This window comes from Cygnus olor, chromosome 2, assembly GCF_009769625.2.
Source record: "Cygnus olor isolate bCygOlo1 chromosome 2, bCygOlo1.pri.v2, whole genome shotgun sequence".
In the NCBI taxonomy this organism is placed as follows: Eukaryota; Metazoa; Chordata; class Aves; order Anseriformes; family Anatidae; genus Cygnus; species Cygnus olor.
This window is the reverse complement of record NC_049170.1, coordinates 17,318,576-17,344,628: the sequence shown is the minus strand read 5'-3', so window position 1 is coordinate 17,344,628 and position 26,053 is coordinate 17,318,576. Positions and strand designations below refer to the sequence as shown.

The 26,053-nt window shown below is 36.4% G+C and overlaps 1 protein-coding gene and 1 long non-coding RNA gene across 11 annotated transcripts in view; one reads left to right on the top strand and one right to left on the bottom strand.

Annotated features, from left to right (window-relative positions):
- The window catches only part of ODAD2 (outer dynein arm docking complex subunit 2), a 95,223-nt gene extending 76,947 nt beyond the window's left edge, over positions 1–18,276 (bottom strand). The window contains exons 1-10 of one of the 6 annotated variants that reach the window (XM_040548355.1): positions 18,151–18,276; positions 14,246–14,497; positions 11,322–11,479; positions 9,873–10,068; positions 9,202–9,308; positions 8,620–8,756; positions 7,422–7,538; positions 2,929–3,149; positions 1,047–1,169; positions 704–848 (exon numbers count right to left, since the gene is read on the bottom strand). In XM_040548355.1, the coding sequence (XP_040404289.1) occupies positions 704–848; positions 1,047–1,169; positions 2,929–3,149; positions 7,422–7,538; positions 8,620–8,756; positions 9,202–9,308; positions 9,873–10,068; positions 11,322–11,479; positions 14,246–14,497; positions 18,151–18,173 (1,479 nt within the window). In that variant the 5' untranslated portion in view covers positions 18,174–18,276. Of the gene's footprint in view, positions 1–703; positions 849–1,046; positions 1,170–2,928; positions 3,150–7,421; positions 7,539–8,619; positions 8,757–9,201; positions 9,309–9,872; positions 10,069–11,321; positions 11,480–14,245; positions 14,498–15,270; positions 15,392–15,431; positions 15,668–16,329; positions 16,410–17,290; positions 17,906–18,150 lie in introns of those variants that run through there. The other 5 variants (XM_040548359.1, XM_040548354.1, XM_040548357.1 and 2 more) reach the window with 5 other exon arrangements.
- Positions 16,870–25,948, top strand: LOC121065500. 5 transcript variants are annotated; one of them, XR_005817116.1, is made up of 6 exons: positions 16,870–16,993; positions 18,034–18,127; positions 20,190–20,384; positions 20,528–20,571; positions 23,132–23,259; positions 25,013–25,948. It is a non-coding gene; the product is annotated as an uncharacterized LOC121065500 (long non-coding RNA). The 5 variants fall into 5 exon arrangements; XR_005817115.1 differs by having other exon boundaries at positions 20,190–20,571; XR_005817114.1 differs by lacking the exons at positions 20,190–20,384; positions 20,528–20,571.
- Positions 25,949–26,053: the final 105 nt, after the last annotated feature.

The window sequence follows — 26,053 nt, the reverse complement described above, 5'->3', positions numbered from 1 at the left end:
TGTTAAGGAATTTCTCCTGAGGCAAAAACATGATTAGTTTTAGAGTCTTCCAGAATGGTGGAGAGGCCTTTGGTTTGTTTTGTGGTGTGTTTTTTTTTCAGACATACACTGAAGTCTAAACATATATATTTATAAGCTCCAAAAGATTTTCAACAGGTCTGTGTAAAAAGACTTTTTGTTTGTTTGTTTTAGAGGATGCCTGTTTATCATACACTTTCTTGCCCACCAACAGAAACTATCCAGACACAAGACCATGTTAGAACTACTTCAGTTATGCGTTAATCATAGTTGATGAAAGACTTTAGGCAAGTATTCAGTTTTAATAAAAACTCTTGAAAGTTATTATCCACATAAAGAAATATCTTGGAAAGTTTCAAAAAGCAAAAGAGAAACCTAATAATTAATAAAGAAATTATACCATCTTAAGTATTAAATAACACTGAACAGATGGCTTAATCTAAGGGTCTACATAAGCCAAAAATAGCAGATCAAAAATGCAGGAGAAAAGGGTGGGTGATAGGAAAACACACAGCTTCAGGATTTGAACATGCGACATAGCAGGGCAACTGAAAAAATAAAAATTAAAAAAAAAAAAAAAGAAGGAAGGGTGGAAAAAAGGATGGGGAGCTGGTGACCTCAGATGTAGAAGGGAAAAAATGGCTTTTCTTTCTTTGTTTTTTTTTAAACAACGCTTCTAACCTACCTTTAAATATTTTGCAAGTTTCTGAATTCCCCAGTATTCTGGTGGCAAATCAGTGTTTCCTTCCTGATGACGTACAGGCTGTTCTTCATCTTCCTCAGTCTCTGAGGAACTTTCACTAACTTCTTCAGACTTGTCTGATATTTTACTAAAAATAAAAAAAGACCACCCACCCAGCTATAAAGTAAAATGAACAAGCATATTTTAAATAGATAAGACAACTCTGCATAGCAATAGCATTGGCAAAATGTAATTATCATTACCAAATATTAAGTAGGATGATAAACACAGTGGATACAGAAAATACAAATAAAAAATTGAAGGAAGAAAAATAAGTAAACCATACCATTTCAAAGATGATTGCATTTTAACAGATTCAGCAGAAATACCAGTGGCTTTCTTTTTGATTTTTGTAGACATACTACTACTTCTCCGTTGTTCTTCATTAACTTTTTTTGGAGCTTTAGCACTAAAATATTCATTTTTATTAAAAAAAAATGTTATTTTACATAAATATATATATATATATATATAACTAAAAGTTATGGTTGGACGCATAGATCAGATGAGTTTATGAACCTGCACAATAACCTTCATTAAAAAGAAAACGTTCTGTCTTAAGTAACTAATTTTGCTTCAAGAAAACAGTGGAATATTAGAAAATTTGCATTATGCTGACCTGTATGCAATACAAGACCAAAGAATAAGTATATGTAGCCAGACCATCTATCCTAGGTTACCATCTTTAGTTATGATGAATAGCACCTATCTAGGTAGCAGCAGGAGAACAACAGAGGAATACTTTTTTCCACAATATTCCTCAGCAAATTCTAGTTCAGGGAAATCCTAAGTGTCCCTACATTAATGGTTTTGGATGGATATTTCTTCCATTACTTTGTCTTGGTTGCTTTTTTAACTCACATAATTGAATGGCCTCTACCCTCCCGTGGCAAAAAAAAAAAAAAAATAATTAGAGCTTAGCCACATGTTTTGTGAGAAATATGTCCCTTTATTCTGAACTGGTCTCATTGAGGCTCATTTCATTTGCTATCATGTGTTCTTGTATTAGAACAGACACCTTCTTCAGTCTTTTTTCTTTTTTAATCTCTCTCTTATTGTCCCCCAGGCATCTTTTTTCAACGCAAAAGAGTTCTAGTTTGTCTAGTTGTTTTTTCTTCCATTGAGCTGTTCTGTAGCTTTGATCATGGTGCATACAATATATCTTCCTTCCCTCGTATTCCAAGAGGAGTCCCAGACCCAGCTGGGCAAAATCACTGGTACTTTTTTTGTTCCTAATTTATAATATTGTGAAAACAAAATGTCCTTTTGAGCCTGGGTTGGTCATACTATCCCAGTCATAACAATAAGGGAGAATACTCACGGTTTGTTTATGAAAGTATGATTACACCCAATTTCACTACATCTAGACTGAAATAATGATTGTGGAAAAAAATAAGCTCTTTTTCCTGGCAAACCTCTTTTTTTTTTTTTTAAACTGATGACTGTAGGACACATCCAAAACCTCATAAAACATTTCTTGCAACATGTCAACATGTCAAAATGGCAAACCTGAGAGGATATTGACCTCTTTTATTTTTGTAAGATGGCAATCAAAGCCTTTTTTTTCATCTACTAACACAAAATAAGAAATTATGAAATCAGAAATAGGGTTCTGACTTCAGATGAAAAATCTAAAATAGAGTATCCAATATATGTATACTCTATTTTGGGTATCCGAACTTTGAGATAGCCCCATTAGTGAAGACTGTTGCTAAAAAGAGTTAGAAAAGTAGCTCATATGATTTGGAAATATTAAAAATTGGTATTATAATTGAGAGTCATCTTGTTTTTCCATCCTGGATGTCCTCTGCCTCCCTTAGAAAGTGTTGTTCAGATTATATTGTCTACTCTTTCTTGCTTTAAAGGGCACTTTGCACCAAAACTATGACAACATGACAGTCCTGAAGGACCAAGCAATGCAGATGGTTCCAAGAAATATCCCTGCCTTGTCTTGCTGTAACATCATCAAAATTGTTATATGATAGGAGAGAACAGTAAGAAATTCCTCTGCTAGTCAGGTCTCTTTCCTCAGACATTTGCATGTAGTAGACTTTGTTTTATTGCTCTTAACTTGGGATAATAATGCAAACTGTAACAGGCAGTCCAATCACTAGCACAGGTTAGAGAGATCTATTGAAAATTCAATTAGGAAGGTGACAACTACTTACCTCCGGGCAGCAGAAAGCCCAATGTTCTTCCACTTCATAGATGGTTCTAATTTCTTCTTGTCAGTGGATTTGCTTTTTGCAGCAGAACTTTTCACTTTCTCATGTATGTTCTTTTCTGTGTAATCATAATGGTTCTGGGATTGGCCAGAGACCTTAGCATCAACTACTTCTACACGCTGATAATTTTTCTCATATGTTGGTTCTTTAAAAAAAGTATATTCCTAACAAAATAAGGAGACATGGTTTGTCAGCCATACTGTTATATGAATAATGCACATTAAAACAATAAGTTATAAGCAAAATTCCAGGATGCAGTGAATAAAAAAGGTATTTATGAAATGTGGAATTAAATTATAGGCATACAATAAGACTACCTTTAAAAGAATGAAATGTTAAATTAATATGAAAAGTATCTGTTACTGTATGTAAACTAAAGTTTTTGAAATAAATGAACAAGTTAAATTTGGAACTTCTTGAATATACTTGAATATTGAGTGTTGTTCAATTTCTACTGGGTTAAATAATTTGTGACACAAGCACTTCTATAGAACCTAATTCCAAATGAGTTTTAAGACTCAGTCATTCTGCTTTCAATGGACCATTTATATAAAAACCTATTTCCCTGCATAAAGGATTTACAAAAAAATCCCACAGAAAAAATAATGAACATAAAACTGAAAATAGCCTATGATAAACTGCTAGACTTCAGTTCCAAGTAATTTAATTTGATATAGTTTAGAATAGTTTTATAGTCAGAATATAAATATAATCCATTTAATTTTTTTCATTTTGTGTCTCTCAGGACAACACATTGGTGAACAAGCCACATGCAAGAGTGGAGCTGAGTGGCACCTACGAATCCTCCAGCTGTCTGTGTCTGGTACCGTGGCTGATCAAAAATATCCAGAACAGAAGGGACTCTTGTGAACTGTTATTTTCTATTGGAACATACTCAATTTTCACAGGAAAGACAGCATATGATCGTTACTTATTATTATTATTGCAGCTGTCACTACCAGAAAGGTGAAGACATTCCTTTATGTATCTGATTCAAGGCAGTTTTAAGGAGACTGTCACAGCATGGTCTGTCTTCGATTAGTCTCTGATGAGAATCGGCTGTTCCTGGCTTGCTGACCCAACCACCCAATTGTAAATTAATTCTTGTTAATTCTCTCGTTCTAAAAACATACTTTAAACAGGACAATTTACCATGACAGTCAAACCATGAGGGAACTGATGCTGTCGCTAGACCAGCTAAACACATTTTTAAAGCATGTTTCCTACAGTGCTATATACCAACACAGCACTTCTAAATGTTAGGTTAAACAAGATATTATAAAAGTTAATTGGTTTTGCAGTAAACGTATACATAATAAGCTTTTTGAAGCTCTCCTCTCCTCAGAAAATCAATTAAAATTACTTCTAGTCATATTTTATTTTATACAGGGAAGCCTGAAAATACTTCTGTACTTTTTAGAGTTCTAGAGTAGAGCTGATTTTCCTTTAAATAAAATGCAGTGCAGCTCTACAGTCTAAACTTGTTTAAATTTTAATTTTAGAATGCAGAATGTACTGAACTAGCTCATCAGAAAGGCAACAGGATATGATATTTGTAAGCTGTTAAAATGGTATAGTTTACATTCTTCAGTAATTTACACAGGAAATACAGAATAAATGACTTATATGATTCTACGATTCTATATGACAACTGAAGGAAAATGGGATAAATTCTATTTATTTACTCTTACCTAACATGTAAACATTTCTTGAGTAGCTACATTATATTTATAAGCAGGGCAGAAAAACAGTACAGAAGGGTACACGCTTTATTTAACATCCACATTCATATTTACAACTATTAATATTTTAAATGTTTATTAATATTTAAAATACTACCTTATTTTAGCTTCCATGATCATCATATGAAGCCAAACCACTTTGAAAATCTATTCAAGCAGTAACTATATCTAAAACAGTCATATACTGTCACATTTATAAAAGTAAACCAATATGTAGATATAACATTAAAGAAATATTTGCATATAGGATAAGTAAAAACTTCAGAAGAAAAGAAAACTTTGCATATAGGATAAAACTTTAGAACTCTTCTAAAGAGTTCTGTAGAGAAGAACACTTCTGAACAGAAGAACTTAGCATTTAATTCCATTACTGTTACAATAAGCTACTGTATTTATGTATGCAATTTGAAATGCTCTGTTCTTTCGAAACCATCGAGCTTTTGTATCTCAGAAAAGTAAATAACAGTCCTACATCCCCCAAAATCGGAACCTAAGCATATGTAATTTTCCCTGTTAATGACTTCCTCCTTACAACAATCAAAATTGAATATAAATAACAATGAAACTTCTAACAGGCTTTAACCAGTAATGAATTTTACCACAAAGTTATTAATCTGTTATAAGCACACTAGAAGTCTGTAAAAAGTGATTGTTGACAGGAATGATGAAACAACTAAAATTGTAGTGGTACTGTGTGATTCTGTTGTAACAGACAAAATACGATGCTCTTCACTCTACCTAGTTTAGCACTCTAAGTAAATGCCAGACACCCTTGCATTTTTGACTGACTGGAACAACAGCAACTGTGTAAGCTGGATACATAACTCTTAGCTCTGAAATTTAAATCAGGCAGTTCTTGTAAAAACATTGGGCTATTATTTATATTTGGGTCACAAAGAATGAAGATAAAAATTCAAGTGGTTTTGATCACAGGAAAATATTGTCATAAAAAGTTGACCTTTTCCATAAGGATATCATATTTTCCTGCTTTAACATTTCCAGTACTCCATAAAGAATAATACCAGAATACAAGCAGAATTTTTTATGCAAAATTAGAAGCTGACTTCACATATTGGATCAAACCACATAATACTGTATGATAGAATGATAACTAAAATAGCATGTTATCCGCTTTCAAACACAAAACATTTTGGGGAAAAAAACTCTATTCATGATTCCAAAATTTAAACATTTTTTTAATAACATAAGTATTATGAAGTCTAGTTTTAATAGTACATAGCAAGTGTCATGTTCAATGTAAGTGTTCTATCTTTGCTGATATTATGCTTCCTATTTCCTCTAGAAAACTTATGTACATATGACAGCGGTTTGTCCCTTTATTTCTTTTCATTTGTCATTTTGTCGTTAGATGGGGTTCTGCTAAAACATGCTGAACTTAGGTCCAGTTGAACCGTTATTTAGTTGCACATGGCTTCCAGATTGATTACTTTCCATCAGAGGTCTATGCTTCAGTAATGGGCATTCAGGATAATTCCTGGGGGAAGATGTGTTTGCAAAGCTTCAGTGCAGCTATGCTACAGAGAAACAGGCCATGTAGTACAGGCCCTCTCCACAAATAACTCTTAAGTTCCAGGCAACTCCAGGCTTTTTAAGTAGACACTAGGACTCTTAACATGGGACTTTCTTTTAAGCACACATTTCGTGCTTTTATCGTAGAATTGTTGAACGCAAATGTATGTTTTATTCAGGATTACATGTTTGCAAGGTTTAACAATTGTTGCTTAGTAAGACTTGTATGTTCCATTTCACAACAGTGGAGCTAACTCATTGGGAAGCCCAAAGTAATTTCACACAAGGTTTAGACAATCCATAAAATAATGTCTGTGGTGTCAGTACTTTCTAACGTGCAACTGCCTGAATGTAAACTGGCAGCTACTGCACTTAAAATTACTATTCTGATAATTGCAATGTAATTGTAAGTTGGTTACAACATTCTTCTCAGAAGCATAAGAAATAGTCTGAGCTCAAGCTGTGATTAGAACATGGGCGATGCAGACAGATAACAGACAGACTAAAACATGGTGATAGAGAGAAATAATTCAGGAACCACGTAACACGGGACAGTCCAGATACATAAGATACAGTGGCACAGCCTGCATGTAGCCTTTCGTACAAACTCTTCTGAGTTTTGTTTTGGTCATGGTTTATAATGATAGAATTTAAAAGATAGTCTGGGAAACTCATACACTGTATCACAGAAAATAGGATGAAGGGGCTGTAGAGAAATGATTAAACCAGGACTTCATAAAACTATGTACACTGCTTCTCCTAGGAACGTTGGACAGCACTTTGACGACAGAGATACATTAAATGGTAAAATTAAATAAAACAAATAAATGAAACACTTGAAATATTTCACATTCTTGGGAAAGTGATTTTGAAAACGCAACACAGTGTAAGTACTGTAAATAAATATTTTTAAGTTTACTACTTCTTTAATAACTTTTTACATGATAAGCTAGATATTTACAAAGGGAATATTTTTAGTAGAAACTGAAAAAAATGCAAAGTAAACTAATAAAGGCATTTCAGTCTTTAAAATTCTGCATTTAATCAAAGAGTTAACTTTGATAAAGAATGTAAATGTTTATTTACAGACAGGTTTATAATGTAATTCTTACCAATTTACGTTATTACAAAGTACAATATACATGTAGTTCAGTAAATACGTACCTGCTTAGCCATATTTTCTACAAATCTAGGTGATCTCTCCCTTAAAAATGTGACAATATCTTTATATATGTCACTTTTTCTTTCATAGTCAACGTCACCTTTACTCTTTAGCTCACCCTTCAAAAAAGAATAAATATAAAATTAGTAATAGTATCACCTTACATAGGTAAGTTAATCTGTATCATAAAATACTGCTAAAGAGCAGGGGCATCATACACTGTAACAATTAGGTGCAGAAGCTTCATGATCAGCATCAGACTTCAGTAACAGTCAGTGAAGATGCATGGATCACCTCCACAGATCCCAACAAATAATCAAGATCTTACACAAAATTCTGCAGGTAACTACTATCAGGAAAAGTTCACTGTACTGTGGACACTTCAACTGAAAAGGGTTTAGGGCTCATGGCAAACAACCAACTAAATGTGAGCTTCCAATGCACTGCAGTGGATGTTTAAAAGGATCAGAAAATAATGTGACCTGACTCAGCCTATGCTTTATTAATTTTTATCCATTAAAACATCCTAAATCAAAATTTCCTTTTTAAAAAAAAAAAAAAACTCTTAGGGAAAAACAATGTGTAGAGTTATACCTGAGGGACATCAGTCTCTCTTCGAAACATATAAAAAAATTTTGGTTAATGCTTAAGCCATATAGGGGACTGTTATGCCTGTACGAAAGTTATTTGTAAAGGAAGAGGTAACCAGAATGAAAAGTAGCCAAAAAGAAATAAAAAATTTCTAAAAAGGTTCCATTTAAAGGAGAAAGAACTGCTTATGATTTACAAACAGACAAATGCAAGCTATACATATGAGTGACAATATCAAGCGTCATCAATATTAGCCAAACAATAATACTACACCTCAGATCAAGAGCAATGAGGGACTAGAGAGACATCTGGTCCCACAGTACCTTTAAATAGGAGTAGTGTGAAGAACAGTGAGGGCACATGCAAAGACTAAACAACCACTCCTAGCAAAAAGTACAGAATACATTCCTGGTACAAACCTTGAAGAAAAAGAGTTCTAAAAGTATGGGAAAACTAGCATACACTTATTACTGTTCCTTCTCCATCAGTACCAATAAAGTAACTCTGAAGGTCTTACAGCTTCAATACCACTCCCCTAAACCTGATGGATCTCTGACTTTAGCACATACAAATATTTGTCACTTCACGGTAGCCTTCATTATTACTTACTCCATTCAAAAACACTCCTGCCGTGCTGCAAGTGATACACAACGGATCAGTGTCATGTGGTTTGATAATTAAGTAACAAATTTCTCCATGCACTTGTCTCCAGGGAGGAGCTCTGCATCCATTAGAGAACGTGTAATCTGTAACCAATTAGCATTAGTATTTTTATCCAATTTAAAAGTGTATTTTGATAATTATTCCTGATGATTAATATAATGAAAACAAATCAAGCTCCCAAAACAGTATCTTCCTCTTAAGCACTCATACTCAGTTGGGAATCAATCAGGCAAAAATCTGTGACCCATGGTCCAGTCCAACAAACAACTACAACTACACCTAGCACTTTTCAGGATCAGGGACTCTGTTTATTTATTCTAATTCTAATGAAGACTGGAGATTATTTCTGTCAGTAAAGGCTGAAGAAGAGCATTACATATCTGAAAATATATTTTATTTTACTTCATAACGTTAAAGTGGAGATAAACTATTTATATTTATTAACACAATCATTTTAACACATTCCACACAGAAGTCAACTACTTTAATATGGGTATATGCAAAAGTTAGATGTGATAAAATTCGGACCTGACGTATATTCCAGTGATTCCAGTACTGTGTCTTCTCCTTTCCCAGAGAAATTCTTGAGAAGATTCACTTCATTATTTACAGCAGCTGGACTTAGTCTTACGTCTCTGCAATTAATAGAAAAGGTCTAAAATCTATCATCAAAAGGATGTGCACAGAGATATCAAAAGAGAATATTATATTTTTCTTGTACACTGAGTCTTAGTAGTAGCAACAAAAATCTGGAGATGGGTCATCTCCCATTTTTTTCTTGATTTTTATCTGTTAGTTCAGAGATATTTTAGTTCCATAGCTAAGAAGGCCTTGTAACTATGAACCAGACTCAAAGTGCTTTCATGAAGAAATAAACATTTCCCTGAAAATATTTAACTGTTACTTTGTTATTTGTACAAATTACTTCAATTTGCTACCAAAATGCAAAACACATGCAATAAAAACAAAAACACTTGCAGGCACACACTCACATACCCACACCTACATCAAAATCTTTAGGGGAAAAAAAAAAAGAAAAAAGTTTTTTTCAATAACTCAGTGAACAGTGAAAGTCATTTCAATAAATTTCTTTATATCACACCAAAAGCACATGTTGTGGGTTGAAAACAATCTAGCTTAACTATAAAACAAAAAATGCACTAGCTGACATACTTAGGTTGCATTTGAAAAGCACTTACTGTGAAATGCGTTTTAAAGAACTATTAAGGAGTTGCATATCCAGCTGATGAAGAAGAATAAAAATTTTCATTTTCTTCTCTGTTTCAGGGTCATCACCTTTTTTCACTTTTTCAAGTAAATGCAACATGGACTTATCTTCTCCTTCAACAGTCCCATATTCAGGGCCAAGAATTTTCACTATAGGGTCTCTGTTAGCTGTAAACATGAAACAGAATCAGTATAATATGATACTACATTAAAAATGATTAGGTAAGAGTAACACTTTTTATCTCAACTGCCAAATAATTTTGATGCTATTAATTTACAAAACTGCTTTTCACAAGGAAAAAAAAAAAAAAAGGAAAAAAAATTGGTTGATTCATTCAACCAAGAGGTAAATATTAAATATTCCCTTTTATCAACAGTCCCTTTTCGTGTAAAATTGCCCTGCTGATCACCAAAACAGGAAATCAATGGGCTTAACTCACTGAAAATGGATCATTTGGGAAATATGATTTAGTGTTAAAGAACATGTTTAAAGTTTTCTAGCAACGTTCCCAATGGTCCCATTACTTCCTCAGCTATGCCAGCTGTCCTTTTTTTTTTTTTTTTGGTAAACAGTGATATAGCTTCATGTCAGTGGGTTTTACAAAAACAATTTGCCCTGTTCTTGAAAACGAAGTCCCATGCAGCTGTGAATGTCTCAGCACGATACTCAGTCCATATTATTCTTCCCTATTATTCATGGTTGATCACTCCCAGTGAAGGACCCTGGGCTAGGCGCATCTTAAGTTTGATCCAGTGTAGGTATTGATATTTTAGTATTGCAGATCCAGTTTCTACTAATGGTACTAAGGAATATTACTGATCTCTTCTGCCTCCGATGAGAGGAGGATATCCAGTTTAGCATACCAAGGGTCTTGTCAGTTAGTAAAACTAGGACTTGAATATGACACAATAAAAGTATCAGTGCCTGTATTTCAAAAGCTTCTGTGAGAAGGACCTGGAAACGTTCACCATGAATGTCGTGCAGGTAAGAACGTCCTTAGCATATAAGATTATTTTTCTCCTTGAATATTTTAAGGGATGTAACATTTTAAAAGTGGGTTAAATTGCAATCACAGGAAAAACTGCTGTAAGCTTCCAATGAGACATTCTTCCTCTGAAACTTAAGCCTACTGTCTGTTGCAATAGCTGGTGTACTACTCAGTATACGTGAATTTCTATATGAAAATCAACAGTTTTATTTTAACTTTATTTCAGATTTCTTTGTTACTGATTTATGTGAAAACAAAAGAAGAAACAGAAACTTCATTAAGTCCCGGATGAGAACTTTTGGCCACATTCATGAATCAACACCTTTTCATATACTTAAAATGAGGACATGCATTCTTTCTTCAGATTTCATAAACACAAATTCAAGAAGACAAGCTTTTTAAAATAAAGATGAAAAAAGAAAGTAATTAAACCTTCAAGGCATGCCTGTGCTTCCTTCAACTTTTTCTCCATAGCGATTTGTAGCAAACGGGACAGCTGGTCAAAATTGCGAACTCTGAGATTTGATGCAGTGAGGAGAAGCAAGGGCTGGCCATCCTCATCTTTGGCTTCAGACTTAACAGTTGCTCCACTGGAAAAAATAGATTTTATATTTTAAAAAGAGGAACTTTAATAAACAACAAATTTTAGAGATGAATCTTGAATATTATGTAAGCTACACATGATAAAGCTTTACAATTTCTTTAAACTAGTTTTCAGAAAGATTCCAAGGTAAACCACTTTATTCACTGCAAATCAGACACCTGTAACTCATTTGCTTGACCTTGGCAACACCTTTAAACAGAATTTTGACAGGCTAAATTTGTGAAAAAGGAGTCTTACAGGACTGGTCACACCTGTCGTTTAGTCTCACAGAATGTTCACTCATCTTCTGTATGTTCAACTATAGGACTTCTAAGTGATTTTCTGACTACAGAGCTCAGAACTGATAACTGATTTAAAACATCATAAATCATTTAACAAATGATCCATATTGCTAGCATGAGGAGTTCTAGGATTACCTGAGCCATTGTTTCTACTTGAGACCAATTAAATGCCGAGATTTAAGCAAGAACTGTAGGAATGATTCTTTTGCCTTCAAGCTTTGCCTCTACAGAATGTTGAAAGCATTTTTGACTAAGGCCTTACAATGCTTTAACCTTACCAATTTTCCCTGAGTTATGTCCACCCTCTTTGAATTATAAATTGTTTTATATATAAAAATGTATGCTTTTATTTACAAGAAGTAAATATGCAGTATTTATATGTATTAAATGTATGTCAATTTCCTTTCCATAGCACATGTGTAAACATCTACTTGCTCAAAATTGCTTGCTTGCTTCTCGCTGTAGAGAAAGCTTCCTGTCCATGACATCCAAGCTGCTAATTACCTCCCTGATCCAATCTATATCTGAGACTTTCACCTTTTTTCTTCTGGGTAGCTTCAGATAGTGCTTTAAATCCTTTTGTAATACCTCCAACTCCCATTTTAGTTCCTTTTTTTGTGTGTGTCCATGATTCCTTACTGTAAACAATTATTCTGCAAAGCCTCCAACTTTTTTCTGATCCTGCTTCAATCGACCATCCTTAGTGTAACTCCTGCGTTATCCATCCTGAAACTAGACTGAACTCTGATATAACTAAACAGATAAAAATAATATTGTAAGTAGTCTCTGTTAAGAGAAGTTAGGTATAATGTCAGTTACTTATTTGGTTCCATCTTTTTTAATTTGCAGTGTATAAAATCCTGTTTACCACAGGAGGAATCAAATCTGATTTTTTTCCGTCACCATCCATCAGAATCTCCCTCCCTCTGAAGTCCTTTCTTCAGGGTTAGGTTACCATGTTTTCCAGGTTACAGCAAAGCTCACTACTTCCTGTCTCCTGCTTCTACTTCTCTTCTTCAATAGACAATGCTAAAAATACAGCCAGACAAGCCCTTCTGTACACTGCTTGGATCTTTGTTGTGGTCAATATTTATATGCCTGTATATTTTTTGGAGACTGCTGATAGCTCAGTAACCTACTTTCCTTAAGAAGGTTAATGAATTCTTAGAAGTTTCATATAAATGAAAGGCAGACAAAAGACTTAATAGTTTAAACAAAGTTTAGCTTATAGTCTAAGACTTGCTGTCCTTCTGCACGATGTTTAATGCAAACTTTAGTTATGTTGTTCATACCCATGTAACTGAATGACATCTAAAGGTTTGTAGTATACTGAATGTCAGGAAAAATTAACTAATTGTTCTGTCTGAGATTAAGTTCCATGACTCTATAGGAAAAAAAAAGACAAAAAAAACATGTATTCATATACAGAATTTTACCTGGGGGAAATATTATTTAGCTAAGTATTATGACTATACTTGAACTGAAGACTAGCTGTAGAGGACATTGAACTTTCTCTTCAGATTTCTAAAAGAAATGTGTTAAAAAAAAAAAAAAACTAGTGCCTAAAAATCCCCCAAATGTAAAGAATGATATAGAGTAGCCCTTTAGGAAACGTATGCATTAGGTGTACATTTCTATTTGGAAAGAACTATGCGGTGGAAGGGAAGAAAATATTTTCTCAGAATTAGGGTATTTCTACTGCATTATCTAAATGGAACGGAATTTGTCTACTTATCAAAGAAAACTGAAAATTCTTCAGTTGCTTTGTGATTTAGCCAAGAAAAATGAATTTGTGCATCTGGGTCACCTTGTCATGTCATTATTCAAAGAATCCCCAAAATTATGTAGGGTTACTGTCACATAAGTCTTAGGCATCATGGCAAAGCCAGTTCATGTCAGATTAAAAAACAAGCATAAACCTCTTATTATTTTTTCAGCACTAATTTTCAAATACTAAAAGAACTGTTAAGAGTATTTGATAAATAAGTTATAGCATTATAATTGCTATGTTGATTAAGACTGAAACCATTTTAATATATTTACATTGACTACTTATAAAGAACTTGGTGACTACAGTTCTCAAAGAAGCTGAAATTCAAGGTTTTGCTTGTTTATCTACCTCAATAGCAGCATTAAAACCTATGCTTAATCAGGATTTTTAATTAATAATTGTCAGAAGCCTTAGGAATAGTTAATATAATATGGATAATTGTCAGAAGCCTTAAGAATAGACAGTGCAAGTTGTACAAATGCTAACTGGACAGGTCCATGTTCACAACCAAGACAGAATAGTCAAACTCTCAAAAAAAAACAACGCATTTTAACTCAAAAAAATCCATATATAACACTAAGAAATCCAACCCACTTCAGTATCCCAAATACACTAATGTGCTTTTTTTATGCCAAATGAGTAAAATTTTGCTTTGTACTTCACCTTCAACACTTCAAAACACACTGCAATTCTGACTTACTCGATCTCATAACCCTCTCCAAAGGCTGAACAGCCCAACTGCGTTTTCCACTCCAGGGGCTCCTTGAAGACAACCACTGCTTCCTGAGGATGTCTACTGCTGAAGTCCTCTGCAAACTTAATAATTTGATTTAAAAGAGCTTCATTCAAAGGGGTGATTTCAAGCGTGCCAGTTCCATAGCCAGCAGCGGTCCACTGAGCTGCTCTTGCCAACGCTGCTCCCATGGTCCTGCCTTGTATCGAAGGTGGACACCTTAACGAGTAAACACAGTCAGAGAATGACCATACTGAGCTCTCAGATAGAATCATAGAATCATTAAGGTTGGACAAGACCTCCAAGATCATCTTGGTGGTCCAACCATACCTCTACTACCACTGTCACCCACTAAAGTTGGGTAGTTGACATATCTCCTCCTCCCACACTCACGTGCCCACCACAGACGTTGTCATCAGTCCTTGTGATTCTACCCTCTGCAGTGCTTTAGCTCACTTCTGTGCCCAGGAGCTCCAGCTCTGCTATATGCTGGTTATTATCAGAAGCCATAAAGCTAAAACGATCTCCAAGGCTATTTTCAGTTATTAAAATCAATTTATAACTCTAGAATACTTTTATTTTTCATACTAATGTTTCACAGCAAATTTACAGCATTAAACATCAATTGCCTTTTGTCTTGTCTAAAAATGCTGTTTTACCATTACTAATCCATTAAAAAGGGAACACCAGCAAAAGGAACCACTCCTACAATACGCTATGGAGTCTATAATTAGATGTAAAGATATTTGGGAATGATTATTTTACTTCAGGTAAATCCTTGAAGTGGGGAAGGGGGGATTGAGAACCCAACAAAATTTTTAAAGAGATAGGGAAATCAGGTGGGAAAGAAAGTTTTCATCTTGATTAATTCTGTTAGACAGAGGTGACACGGAAGACCTGTTAGGACTAGAACAAAAGGTCCTTCCTGTGGGGTCGACGCCACTGCTACGAGCCCTGTGTGCTTAGGGGAGCCCCCCGCCCACAACACCCACCAAGGACCCCCCTCCGCCTCCAAACCCTTTCTTCAAGCCGAGGGGTGCCAGGCGAGCTCCCCAAACCCGCAGGAGCCGGCAGCCAGCGAGGCCCCGCTGCTGAGGAGACCCCGGGACCCCGCACCGCGCCCGGGGCCGGGCTGGGGGCAGCCCGGCCGTACCTCGCCCCGCCGAGCCGCTCGGGCCCCGGGCGTTGCTACGGGGCCGGGCCCCGCGGGGGCCGTTGCCGGGAGCAGCGGGTAAACACAGGGCAATGGCGGCGGGGCGGCCGCTGAGGGGAGGGCGGCGGCGCTGGGGCACAGCGCCTGAGGGGCACGGCTTAAACCTTTCCCTGCTTGCGGTCGTTTCAATAAAGCAGCTTTAATTCGTCAGGATAACGCGGGCTGTTTTCATTCCTTGGGTCGGTGTGACAGGTGATGCGTGAAGCACTTGTTAAAATGTGAAATTAGGGTTTCTTGAAAGTAGAGGAAATACGGGTAGGCATCGCCAATGGATAAAGTCCTCACGTATTAAGAACAGGACAAAACTATAAACTTCCAAGTGCAGCATCCTCAGACACTGAAGGGAAAACACAGGCCATCACCATGGGTGAACCTGCGAGTAATAGGGCTGCTGCTGCACTCCCACCCGGCCTGCTTTTCGTAGAGCTGAGCAGATGGGAACATCATCTTTCCCTTCCCTTCCCTTCCCTTCCCTTCCCAATCCACCCCCAGTTCCATTTTCTGGCTCAATACCTGTCAGATGGCTGCCACTGGCTTAGCCCTGGGCAGAGCCAGCTGAGGTCAAGAAGCTGTGCTAAGCTTTCCAGTACATGTGTCCTTCCAAAGGCATAAGAAAATGATCCTTTCAAGGACAGTCCGACAGAAGAACCCAGCTGTCCCAACAGCATAGAGTTAATGTAGCCAGGAGTTATTTTACCAACTGAAAACTCAGCGGGGTAAGAAACCGCTAATAATGAGGAAGGTCAGGAAATGTATGTGGGATGTATCTTGAAGAATAACAGTGTGGGATTAATGCATTTTTTTCTCTGAGATGATTGTCCATGTACATTTTACTTACTGAAACTTTCCAGCAATAACTACAGATGAGTACATGCAGTCTGCACAATGGTGACTTAAGGATAACATTGGCTTTTCTTGTTTCACTGCATACCTTTGAGAAGGCAGAAAGCAAATCATTTGATCAGGTGAAAATGAAAGAGCATTTTTAGTAAAAAGCCTGGGTAAAGACTTAGTGTATTTTCTTTTTGAATACTTACAGTGAAGGCATTTCCAGAAAAGTTTAGATCTCCTCTTTTTACTGAAATAAGGACTGCTTAAAGGTTGAACCTGATAGGCAGAAGGTGCAAACAGCAAAATGTGAAGGGGAATAAAAGTATGTTCTACCACGGGCGGTGAGGAGTGAAGACAGTGAGTTTTCACACAGAACTGAGTATTTTAAGCAAGAAGTCGGTGGAGTAAGAAATAGAATTCCTAAGTGAGATCACTCTGTTCTACTGAACAGCAAGAAAGGGAGATATTTCAGTGGCTAAGATAAATGGGATGATTTGCCCTCAAAGAGTGTGCATCTCCACTGACCATAAAAGGAGCTTGGCTCAGTTACCAGTGGAGCTTCCTGTGGGCAGATAAGTTAAAAAATGAACATGCAGAACACATCCTGCAAGCCAGCAGCAAGGAATCTGGTATTAGACATTAGAGGGCTATGGATGGTCTACAGGTTGGAGGTACGTTTCCCCTTTCTGCTTTGTAGCTCAGCTGTTCTCATGGGAAGACTGCTGAGATCCTAACTCTTCTGAAGACTGGAAACCATCTGCTTGAATTTCTAGCTACATTTGTGTGACTAGTTGGTGTTTGTTTTTGCAAAAGCACTGGTCCTTTACCTTATTTTCAACAGCTATTTTTCCTTCTTAGTTTTTACATCCAATTTCTGAGTTAGAATATTTTCCCTTGGACTTCTCTTTGCTAGGCTAAACAAGTTTAGCTCCTCCAGTCTCTGCTTGCAAGTTACTAATTTCTCTTACCATCTTAGTGTCCCTTATTTGCTTGTGTTCCAGTGTGAGCTTGTTTTTCTTAAATAGCCATGGCAGTATTTGTAAGGATATTTTACCAGTACCCCTTACAATGGCATTAATAGTCTTCATCTCTTTTGGAAGTTCCTCAACTTCTGCATTCTAGGATTGCATTTGTTTTTCAGATCATGTTAGGGGTTGTCGTCTTCCTGAAGTTGAATAATACAACCAATTGTTTCTTTGATACTTTTATTTTCAGCCAGTGAGTTTGTAGCTTTCTTCAGGATTCAAGCGTAACATCGCAGTCTAGTCTTATAAAATGTAATTCCATTTGTAAAGAAAATAATTTATCATATGCTTTCTCTACCTTTCGGTCCTCATAGCAAATTCAAGCTCTGTTTCAGAAAGGACTGTGATCTTAGAAATAATTAAGGTCCTACAAATTTTGTAAAACCTGGGGTATTTGAATAGAGAGGAAAGTAAACTTAATGCCTTTCCTGAGGCAAAGGCAGGCATATAAATTGCAGATGATGTTCTGCAGTAAGCAGCTAGCCAGGCATTCCATTCCTACTGTGCTAGCTAGTTAGCATGAGCAACCTCAGCCTGGCCCAGAGGGTATTTTTTAGAGAAGGCAGCAGAAGGTAAGGGGACAAAGCCCCGAATTCCATAAGAAATCAGACCTCATTACTTTTGCTCCTCATGGAATAAATAGTTCCTTCTGTTAACATCATTTTATTCTCCTCTTTACATCGCAGTGCCACCTGAACATATTCTTTCTACCACAAGGAAGACTATGGCCAGTCCTCCAGCAAGACACAACATCACTTCAATGCTGCACAGTGTCTACAGGTTTAATTGGATTCTTGGCTTACCTAGTTTCTGAGAGCAACTTCATCCAACACGGGCAGCGTCCTACCAGCAGTTTTGCTTGGTGAACTCTTTCCCAGAGGTTCAAGTCAGATTAGAAGATTAGGGAACCTAGGCAGAGTTTGTGGGTGCAGGCCCTACCAAGTGGAGTCTGTTCACACACAAGTATGGGTCTGCGGCCACTCTACCTAATGGCTGCCCTTGCCGGGTCCTGTGGGCAGCATTCTCCAGTGCCAAAACTCCTCACTCATTCTCTTATGTGATACAAATGATTCCTGCTCTCTGCTCATAGTCTCTATGCTCTGTAGTCTTTTGCAGGTTTTCAGACCCAAGTTAGCTGTAGCAAGTCATTGCTGCTCTTAATTGGATTGGTAATTAAGCCCCAGGTGGTTCCCTTGGTTGTATTCAGGCTTGTCTTCCTGGATGTCAAGATGTCAAGCCTTCTTACATCAGCTATCACTTAAAAACAAGCACTTAGGAACTCACTTACTTGGCTGGACTGAAGGATATTGTTATTTAATACCACTTTTTGCTTTTAGCAGATTTGATTTAACAGTGCTGTTATACCTCCCAGCACAAGAACATAAATGGTTATCTTAGAAAAATTTGTCTGATAGCTCAAGTTTCAAGTAATCGCATAAAGAAGTGTGGAAGCGTTCTTGCAGTGACTCAAAAACAGTGCAAAACCTTCCAGGTAATAAAGTTGTAATTCGCTCTCAAAACCGGCATACTCACTCAGGAGCTGAGTCCACCAAGAGATGGCATTTGCACTGTGTTTGGCTAGTGCTATAAACTAGTGGTAGCACATTTATGTACTAAAGACTTTTTACTGTAAGTCGTTTTTAATGTAAAAGACATTTTATAAAACAGTAGGGGAAATGTTTGCCTGAGCTTAGTCAAAGATGAGATCATTAGGTACTGGCACAAAGAAATGGGGAATATGAAGAATTTCTTAACATGGAGAGAAAGGCAGTCGGAAATTTTTTTACAATCTCAGAGTTGCAGCCAGAATGTGTAAGCATTTTTTCTTGTATATTTTTCCTCACATTATAGTGGAATAGGGTGTAGAGTATTGCTTTTAAAGTAGAACAGTAACACAAGTTGTAAAAAACAGTTGTCGAAGCTTACATAAAATCAAAAGGCCATTCAAGGCAAATAATATCATCTATTCCTTCTGTTAAATGGCAGTTTAGCTATTCATAGGCAGTTTGTGAGACAAGTTGAAAATCAGGAGAAAATGAGATCATATTTGTCGGTTTCTGTTTATTGTTCATTAGCTTGCTTATGTTGCAACTATTTACATATTTTTGGCATTCACAGAAGAAATAAAATTCATAGTGTTTTGGTGAAAAGAACTCAGCTAGGGAAATAAAAAATCTAGTTATGCTGCATTTACTTCACTTTGTATGTGTATAAATGCAAGATTTAGGTGCTTAGAGTTGGTAATGAACATTTGTAATGCATGTTAAAATCTTATAATCCATTGTTTCATCTTTTTAAATAGGGAGTTTCCTATGTTCATATTTTACGAACAGGCAGGGTTTCAGCTCAAGCAGAGCTTATGTGAGAACACAGAAGGAGAGAGGACGTGATGAATCTGTTGATGTCTTCTTTAAGCGTGTTTTTTGTGGAAGACAATGTTCAAAACCTAATCCTTAGAAAGCAAATGACTACTCATTTTTCACTGAGTCTCTGATTTCCATTATGTGATCTACTTACCTCTTGTTTTCTGAGTAATTATGTGCTTCAAAAATGTCAAATGATGTGAAGTGAGGTTTATTAAAGATTGGGCACTGTGCAACGTATACTGTCTTGACTATCAAAATTAAAAAATGAAAAAGTCCATTTTTCAAATAGGAGTCAGTGCAAGGGACAAAAAGGTATGCAGGTTTGTGCATGGGTGTCTGGCAAAGAGACAGTTCCTTCAGAAGTCTTCAAGGAAAATAAAGCAAGAAAATATTTTGGTTAATAAGTTATAGATTAATATCTGGATAGTTATTTTCCCAGCAATGACAATAACAGAGATTCTGCTGTTCTTTTGTAGAAATGGCTTCCAGATGGGAATCATGGTCTACAGTCCAAGACTGAATGTGATTTAATAAGTTTTTTATCAGTAAATTATATAATATTTCAGAATATGAACATTGACACTGCACTGATTCCCTCTACTTTTAGATGGTTGTTTATTCTCTTCTTTTGTTCATTTCTGGTTACTACTGCCCAAGTCTTCTGAATATTTGTGAGTATAATCTGGAAGAAAAAAATCACTATTATGTAATAAGCACATGACTGTGACTATGTCATAGTAAGACTTGGAGTAACAGGTTAGAAGACTGTGATTTTTAAACACAGAGTAAGTTCATTCATATGTTTTCTTTGTAGCATCAGAAGAAGATATAGTTCAGGTTATCATGGGCTTTAACATGGTGAGTTAGTAATACTTAACTGGGGTATAATCACATTCAAGGATTTTTCTTTCTAATTCGTGCATTATCTTTCTACATCTTCAACCTCAATCGACTCCCTCGTCAAGTAATATTTTGTCTTGAAATTTCTCCTTTTAAAATGTGTGAATATATAATAACACAGAAAAGGAAAGCTGTGAAGAAAGATACTTTGGAGCACAGTTATTTGGTTATATGAATCAGTCATGACTTGCTTTAAAATGCTGATTTTACAGGAGTCACTCAAGTACTGACACCGTAAGCCACATTAAGTGTTTTGTAGCAGTACGGCCCTATGTGCACAGACAAGATTAATGGCTGATTCTCTTTATATCTCTTTTATCTGATTGATGCTTCCCTGCATCAAAATTTTATATTTTGCTTGTGCGTGTATTTTTCTGGGTAGAAGGAATGTCTATAATTTTGATGTTTACATAAAATGTGTTTGTTAAATTTTTTGTTTGTTTTTTTCCTAGAACTGGATGATTTATTCTAGAAGTAGTTAATATTCTGACTAAGCATGGAAATTCAGTTTTCATACAAGCTTCCTAACTTTTTTAAAAAACTTGCCCAGTAGTTGAATTACTTTTATGAATGAATTATAAGTAAAAAGTTAATATGGTTTTTGTACAGTCATCAGAAAGATACAGAAATCTTTTAAGGGTTCAATATAAATCAGACACCCCAATTTCTATTATAAAAATTAATGGAACTTCCACAGTGATATTTTTCTCCAAAGCAGTAGAGATTCCACTGAAAAACAAAAACAAACAAACAAAAAAACCTGAATATTTACCCAAAACAGTCTGTATCAAGAGTGGACAAAGTGGTAATACTACAAACCTCCCTTTGCACTTTAGAAATGATTTTGAATTTCTGGTTAGTAAAACAGAAAATGAGAAATAATTTTAAAATGTAAGAAGAAAAAATTGCCAGCTACTCTTATTAGTTAGTGTGTTTAGACTGTGGTGATAGACATTGGAAACAACTTGATATTAAACGTAAACTGCAGACCAGTTTGTCTCATACTGTGATCGAAGAGTGTTTTCTACTTTCATACATAAACCTTTGCAAGTGCATGCTACCGACGTGTCCACACTCCTTTTGCTTTCCTACTGGTTTTTAAAAATTGTCCCCTTTATTCAAGGAGGAAAAGGGAGAAAGGATTGGGCTGTTTGTTTTGGGGTGGGAGTGTGAGTGGGAGATTGTTTTAAAATTAGAAGCATCAGTAGTCTCCATTTAGGGTTTTCTTTTCCTAGAGGAAAAATGAGAGGTATTGGTGGAAAGTATTTTAGACTATAAGTTGGCGATATTAATCAGGAAAGAGAGTTTGGCTGTTTCATGAAGACCGGTGTCTCACACTAGGTGCTGATACAAACAAGCAAAAGATACTACACTACATAGTTAAAAGAAAAAAAAAATGGAAAGAGAATTTAAAATCTCGTTCAGCTTGCAGTTATCTCTGTGATAGCCCCATTTCACTCTCCAGGCAATCACCAATAGTAATTCTGGATAATTCCCTGCATACTTTTCTTGTGAAAGTAGGATTAAAAAAAAAATCCAAATCACTTTTCCCCCGTTATATAATGAGAAAGAAGGCCAAGAAAAGACATCACGGTGCTTTCTCTTCTTTGTAGGTCATTTTAAGGCAGAAATTCAAGCACCTTGGAGTAATCACGGGTTTTGAATAGACTGCTTCTATCATTTATGGTGGTATGGTAATATTATATGGGAAAATGTGAAATTCTGAGAGGAGTAGAGACCAGAGTAAAGCCAAATCGCTACAGGGTTCGAGCAGCAATTGGCTGTAAAGTTAATATGGAGCAACAGTTGGATGTTGCAAGGTTGAGCATTAATCCAGTGCCTGGTAGAAAAATAATTTATCTCAGTTTCTGCCTCATAGTGATTGTACTATGCAAGCTATTGGGCAAAACACAATTAAAAAGCAACCCTCTGTGAAGTCCATAGATTATATTTCATGATCCTGACATCTTCAGTCAATGTGAAGATGAAAAATACGTGCTGTATGGATGGGAATAGCTCCCTCCCAAATCCATTTACAGTAGAAGTTCGAACTGGGGAGGAAATTTGTCTTTTTATCAAAATTATTTTTATTGAGAAAAGCAGAAGTGCGTGTTACATATACATGTCTTCTTGCATAGTGTACATTCTGATACAGTTAATTCAGCCAATTTTCTGGTATTATTCTCAAAATCTGTGCCATGGATATTAGAGTCCTCCATATGGGTACATTTATTCCTCTGATTTTTTCCATTTCTTCTTATTGTAATAACTGTAGAAAATCAAGCATTTTAGTTGAAATGTAGAGTCATTAAGGTTATTTTAGAGGATCTGAAGCCCTCTCACGTTTTGTGTAGTTAGTTATTTTGTTGTAGAAAGAGTTGCATCTAGATGTATCTTCATTTATTTTTTAGCTCAAGCAGAGATGGAAATTAAAACTATCTATTTTGCAAAGCACTCTCTTCTTTCTTCTTTTTACATCCAATTTATGCATAAATGAATATTTCAATTTTTTTTACAGGAGGTGTGGGTTTCCAGCAAGCCTTCAACTCTGAATGTTAAATCTGGGGATGAAGCAGGCTGCTTCTTCAAAATGCAAATACATGCGCTGTGTTTAGACTGGGAAGAACAGCACTGAATATTTTGAATGTAATTTTTCCTGGAATATCAAACTAGGATCTATTGCTTTGGTATTGAAAACGTCGCTGATTATGATGCCAGGACTGTTTTATTGGGTGGCTTGAAATCACTTCTCAGAGTTGGAAGGGGATTCCGTCCCCACTGGAAAATCATACCTGGCAAGACTTTAGTATCCTCTCCCCTTGCCGTTGGTGTCAGTAGATTTCACAGGAAGAAAAAATTTGATCCATCAGCAATATGGTCAGGCAGCAGACAGTCAAACTTGATGTTACCAGATTCTCAAAATACCTAGTACCTGTGACATTCTGAAACGTAGGTTAGTTATATTAATGACATTTTTCTGCTGAGGTTTCAATGTAAAAGGGGTGTGATTTACTGTGATTTTGGTAAAGCCCTCCACACTGGAAATGAGGATGGTCTTTGTATGACAAGGGTCGGAAGCAGTAAGGCTGAAGGTCCTGAAGGAATCTACTGCCTGTTAGCAGTCATGTAAGGAAATACAAGCATATTTAATCATATAACACATTGCCGTAGTGATTCATTATAATGGCATTTTATTCTCTTGATATTTTGGTTTGGTAGCACCACTACATTTGAAGCAGTGACATTTAAGTGCTAAAAATGTTTGGTGCCATTAAATGAGGAAGCACAGAATCGAATTTGAGGACTCAAAGCTTCACATTTGTACGCCAGAAGCCCTTTGCATCTCCTACTGGATATGCTGTGCTGCACAGCGAGCGTGGTGTAGAAACTGATGCCAAAGCTAGCTCATGCACTGGAAGCAGGCTAGCCCATTTGTGCGACGCTTTGCCAAAGCTAATTTACTTTGCTAAGAAACAGGTTAAATGAGACAGGAGGCAGCACTAAGCGATGTGGTTAAACTGCTTCCAGTTACCCAAGCTGGCCCCTCTCGAACTGCTTTGGCCATCTCTCCACAGCGCTGTGTTGTGTAGCACAGCTATTCCCTGAGTAAAAGTGATGTGGGAGAAAAGGACTCGTGTAAGGAAGGACTGATGAATTGTACCCATCCTTTTTTCTGCCCCAAAATATCTGTCTTCGGATACATGCAGAATGTACAACTAAGCATGTCTCCAAATAACTACAGTATAACTGTCATTGCATTTGACCTCAGAAATGCGATTCTCTGAGTAAACACAGCAAATGGAGGCACCACAACTGATTATAATTAAATATAAGTGGCTAAGCACAAATCTGTGGTATAAATAGATGTGTTAGGGCTGACAGTGAAAGTCTGAGTTCAGCTTACATGCGAGCCTTTGCATTACTCATGTAAATCAATGTTCTCACTTACAAGAGAAACCTCATAATTTACCACTACCCATAAAGTATCCTCTCTGTAATCAATGGTGATTCCTATACGGAATTATTGTGCAGAGCAACCTTTCTTCCATCCATATCCTCAGCGTGATTGCTGTATGGTTTGGCAACGCGACAGAAAAGTATCCAGTGAGCTCAGTAGTTTTCTCCGTGGAAGGACTTCGCTGCCCTAATTTGGTACAAAACTTCCATTCAGTTTAAAGCAAGCAAAACTGGAATTAAATGCTCCAAATGGTGGGGGACCAAGAGTAATCCTCAGGGGAAGAAAATGATTTCTATCCCCCTGTATTAAGACTTTACAATGAAGTTCAGCCGAATTTTGTTCTATATAGAAGTAGAATGCGCTAACTGAAAGTGCTGCATGCTGTCTGCCATGCTGATAAGAGTAAAGGATGATCTGACTGTTTTTCCTTCTCCACTTTAGGTTATAATGAAATGCCACACTGGCTCTCAGCAGCCACCATGCAGCTGCATGTGCAGGACATGAGCCAGAGGTGGGAGCAGCCCATGATGCCCAAAAGTGCATCCAGGGTGCGCGGGCTGAAGGGTGCAGACCTGTCTTTCCCTGGGATTAAAAGACGCCGGAGCTGGAAGTCGTGAGAAACTGAAGCATTGGCACTCGGGAGGCTGACAGGACCAGGACAGCGGAGCCAAGTGAATTCGGATTTTACAGTCAGTCAAGCAGAGGTTTTTCTGAATTGCTTTTGTGGATTTGGATCGCCTGAACTCCACTTTCAGTTCCTTACGTGCATCCTGAGTGTGTGGCTCTGCGTTCCAACGAAAATATAGGCTACATCTCAAATAAACAAAATGGAGGAAATAAATAATGCTTTTTTCCATTTTAGTATGCGATCTCAAGTCCTAAAAGAAAAAATTTCATGCAATTTTCTGGTCACCTAAGGAACTAACACCTCCGGTGGAACTCAGCACACCTCTTCTAGTTACATAAAACAGACACTTCCAAATGCAATGTTTTATTAAGGTGTGATTAACTAAGGGGGGGATAGAAGAGTTTTCTGAAAAAATATGGTAAACTAATAAATGGCACATTTATTTTAAAAAATTGTAATTCTCCTTGGCATTTGATTACAGCATGTGAGATCAAGGAGTTACTGACAAAGTATGTTTAAGCTGACAAAGCTATTTATGCTACAAAAATCTGCAGTTACACACTTCCCTGCTCTTGTTCTGGCTTTGTATGAAACCTGCTTTTCTTTTTTTTTTTTGCTTATACTCTTAAGGATAGCTCTGCATATGAATTCTATACATTTTTTCATATAATTTGTGATTTTATAAGATAACACCACATCACCATATAAACCATTGTGTTTCATTTTGAGAATAAACAGATAGGTGACTCTTTACTTCAAGGAGTATTTTCAGCAAAGTGTTTTAATGTATCTTTTTCAACTTCTACCAACAGAGCTGCGTAGTATTCTTAGTGTTGTCTTATTGCTGTACAATG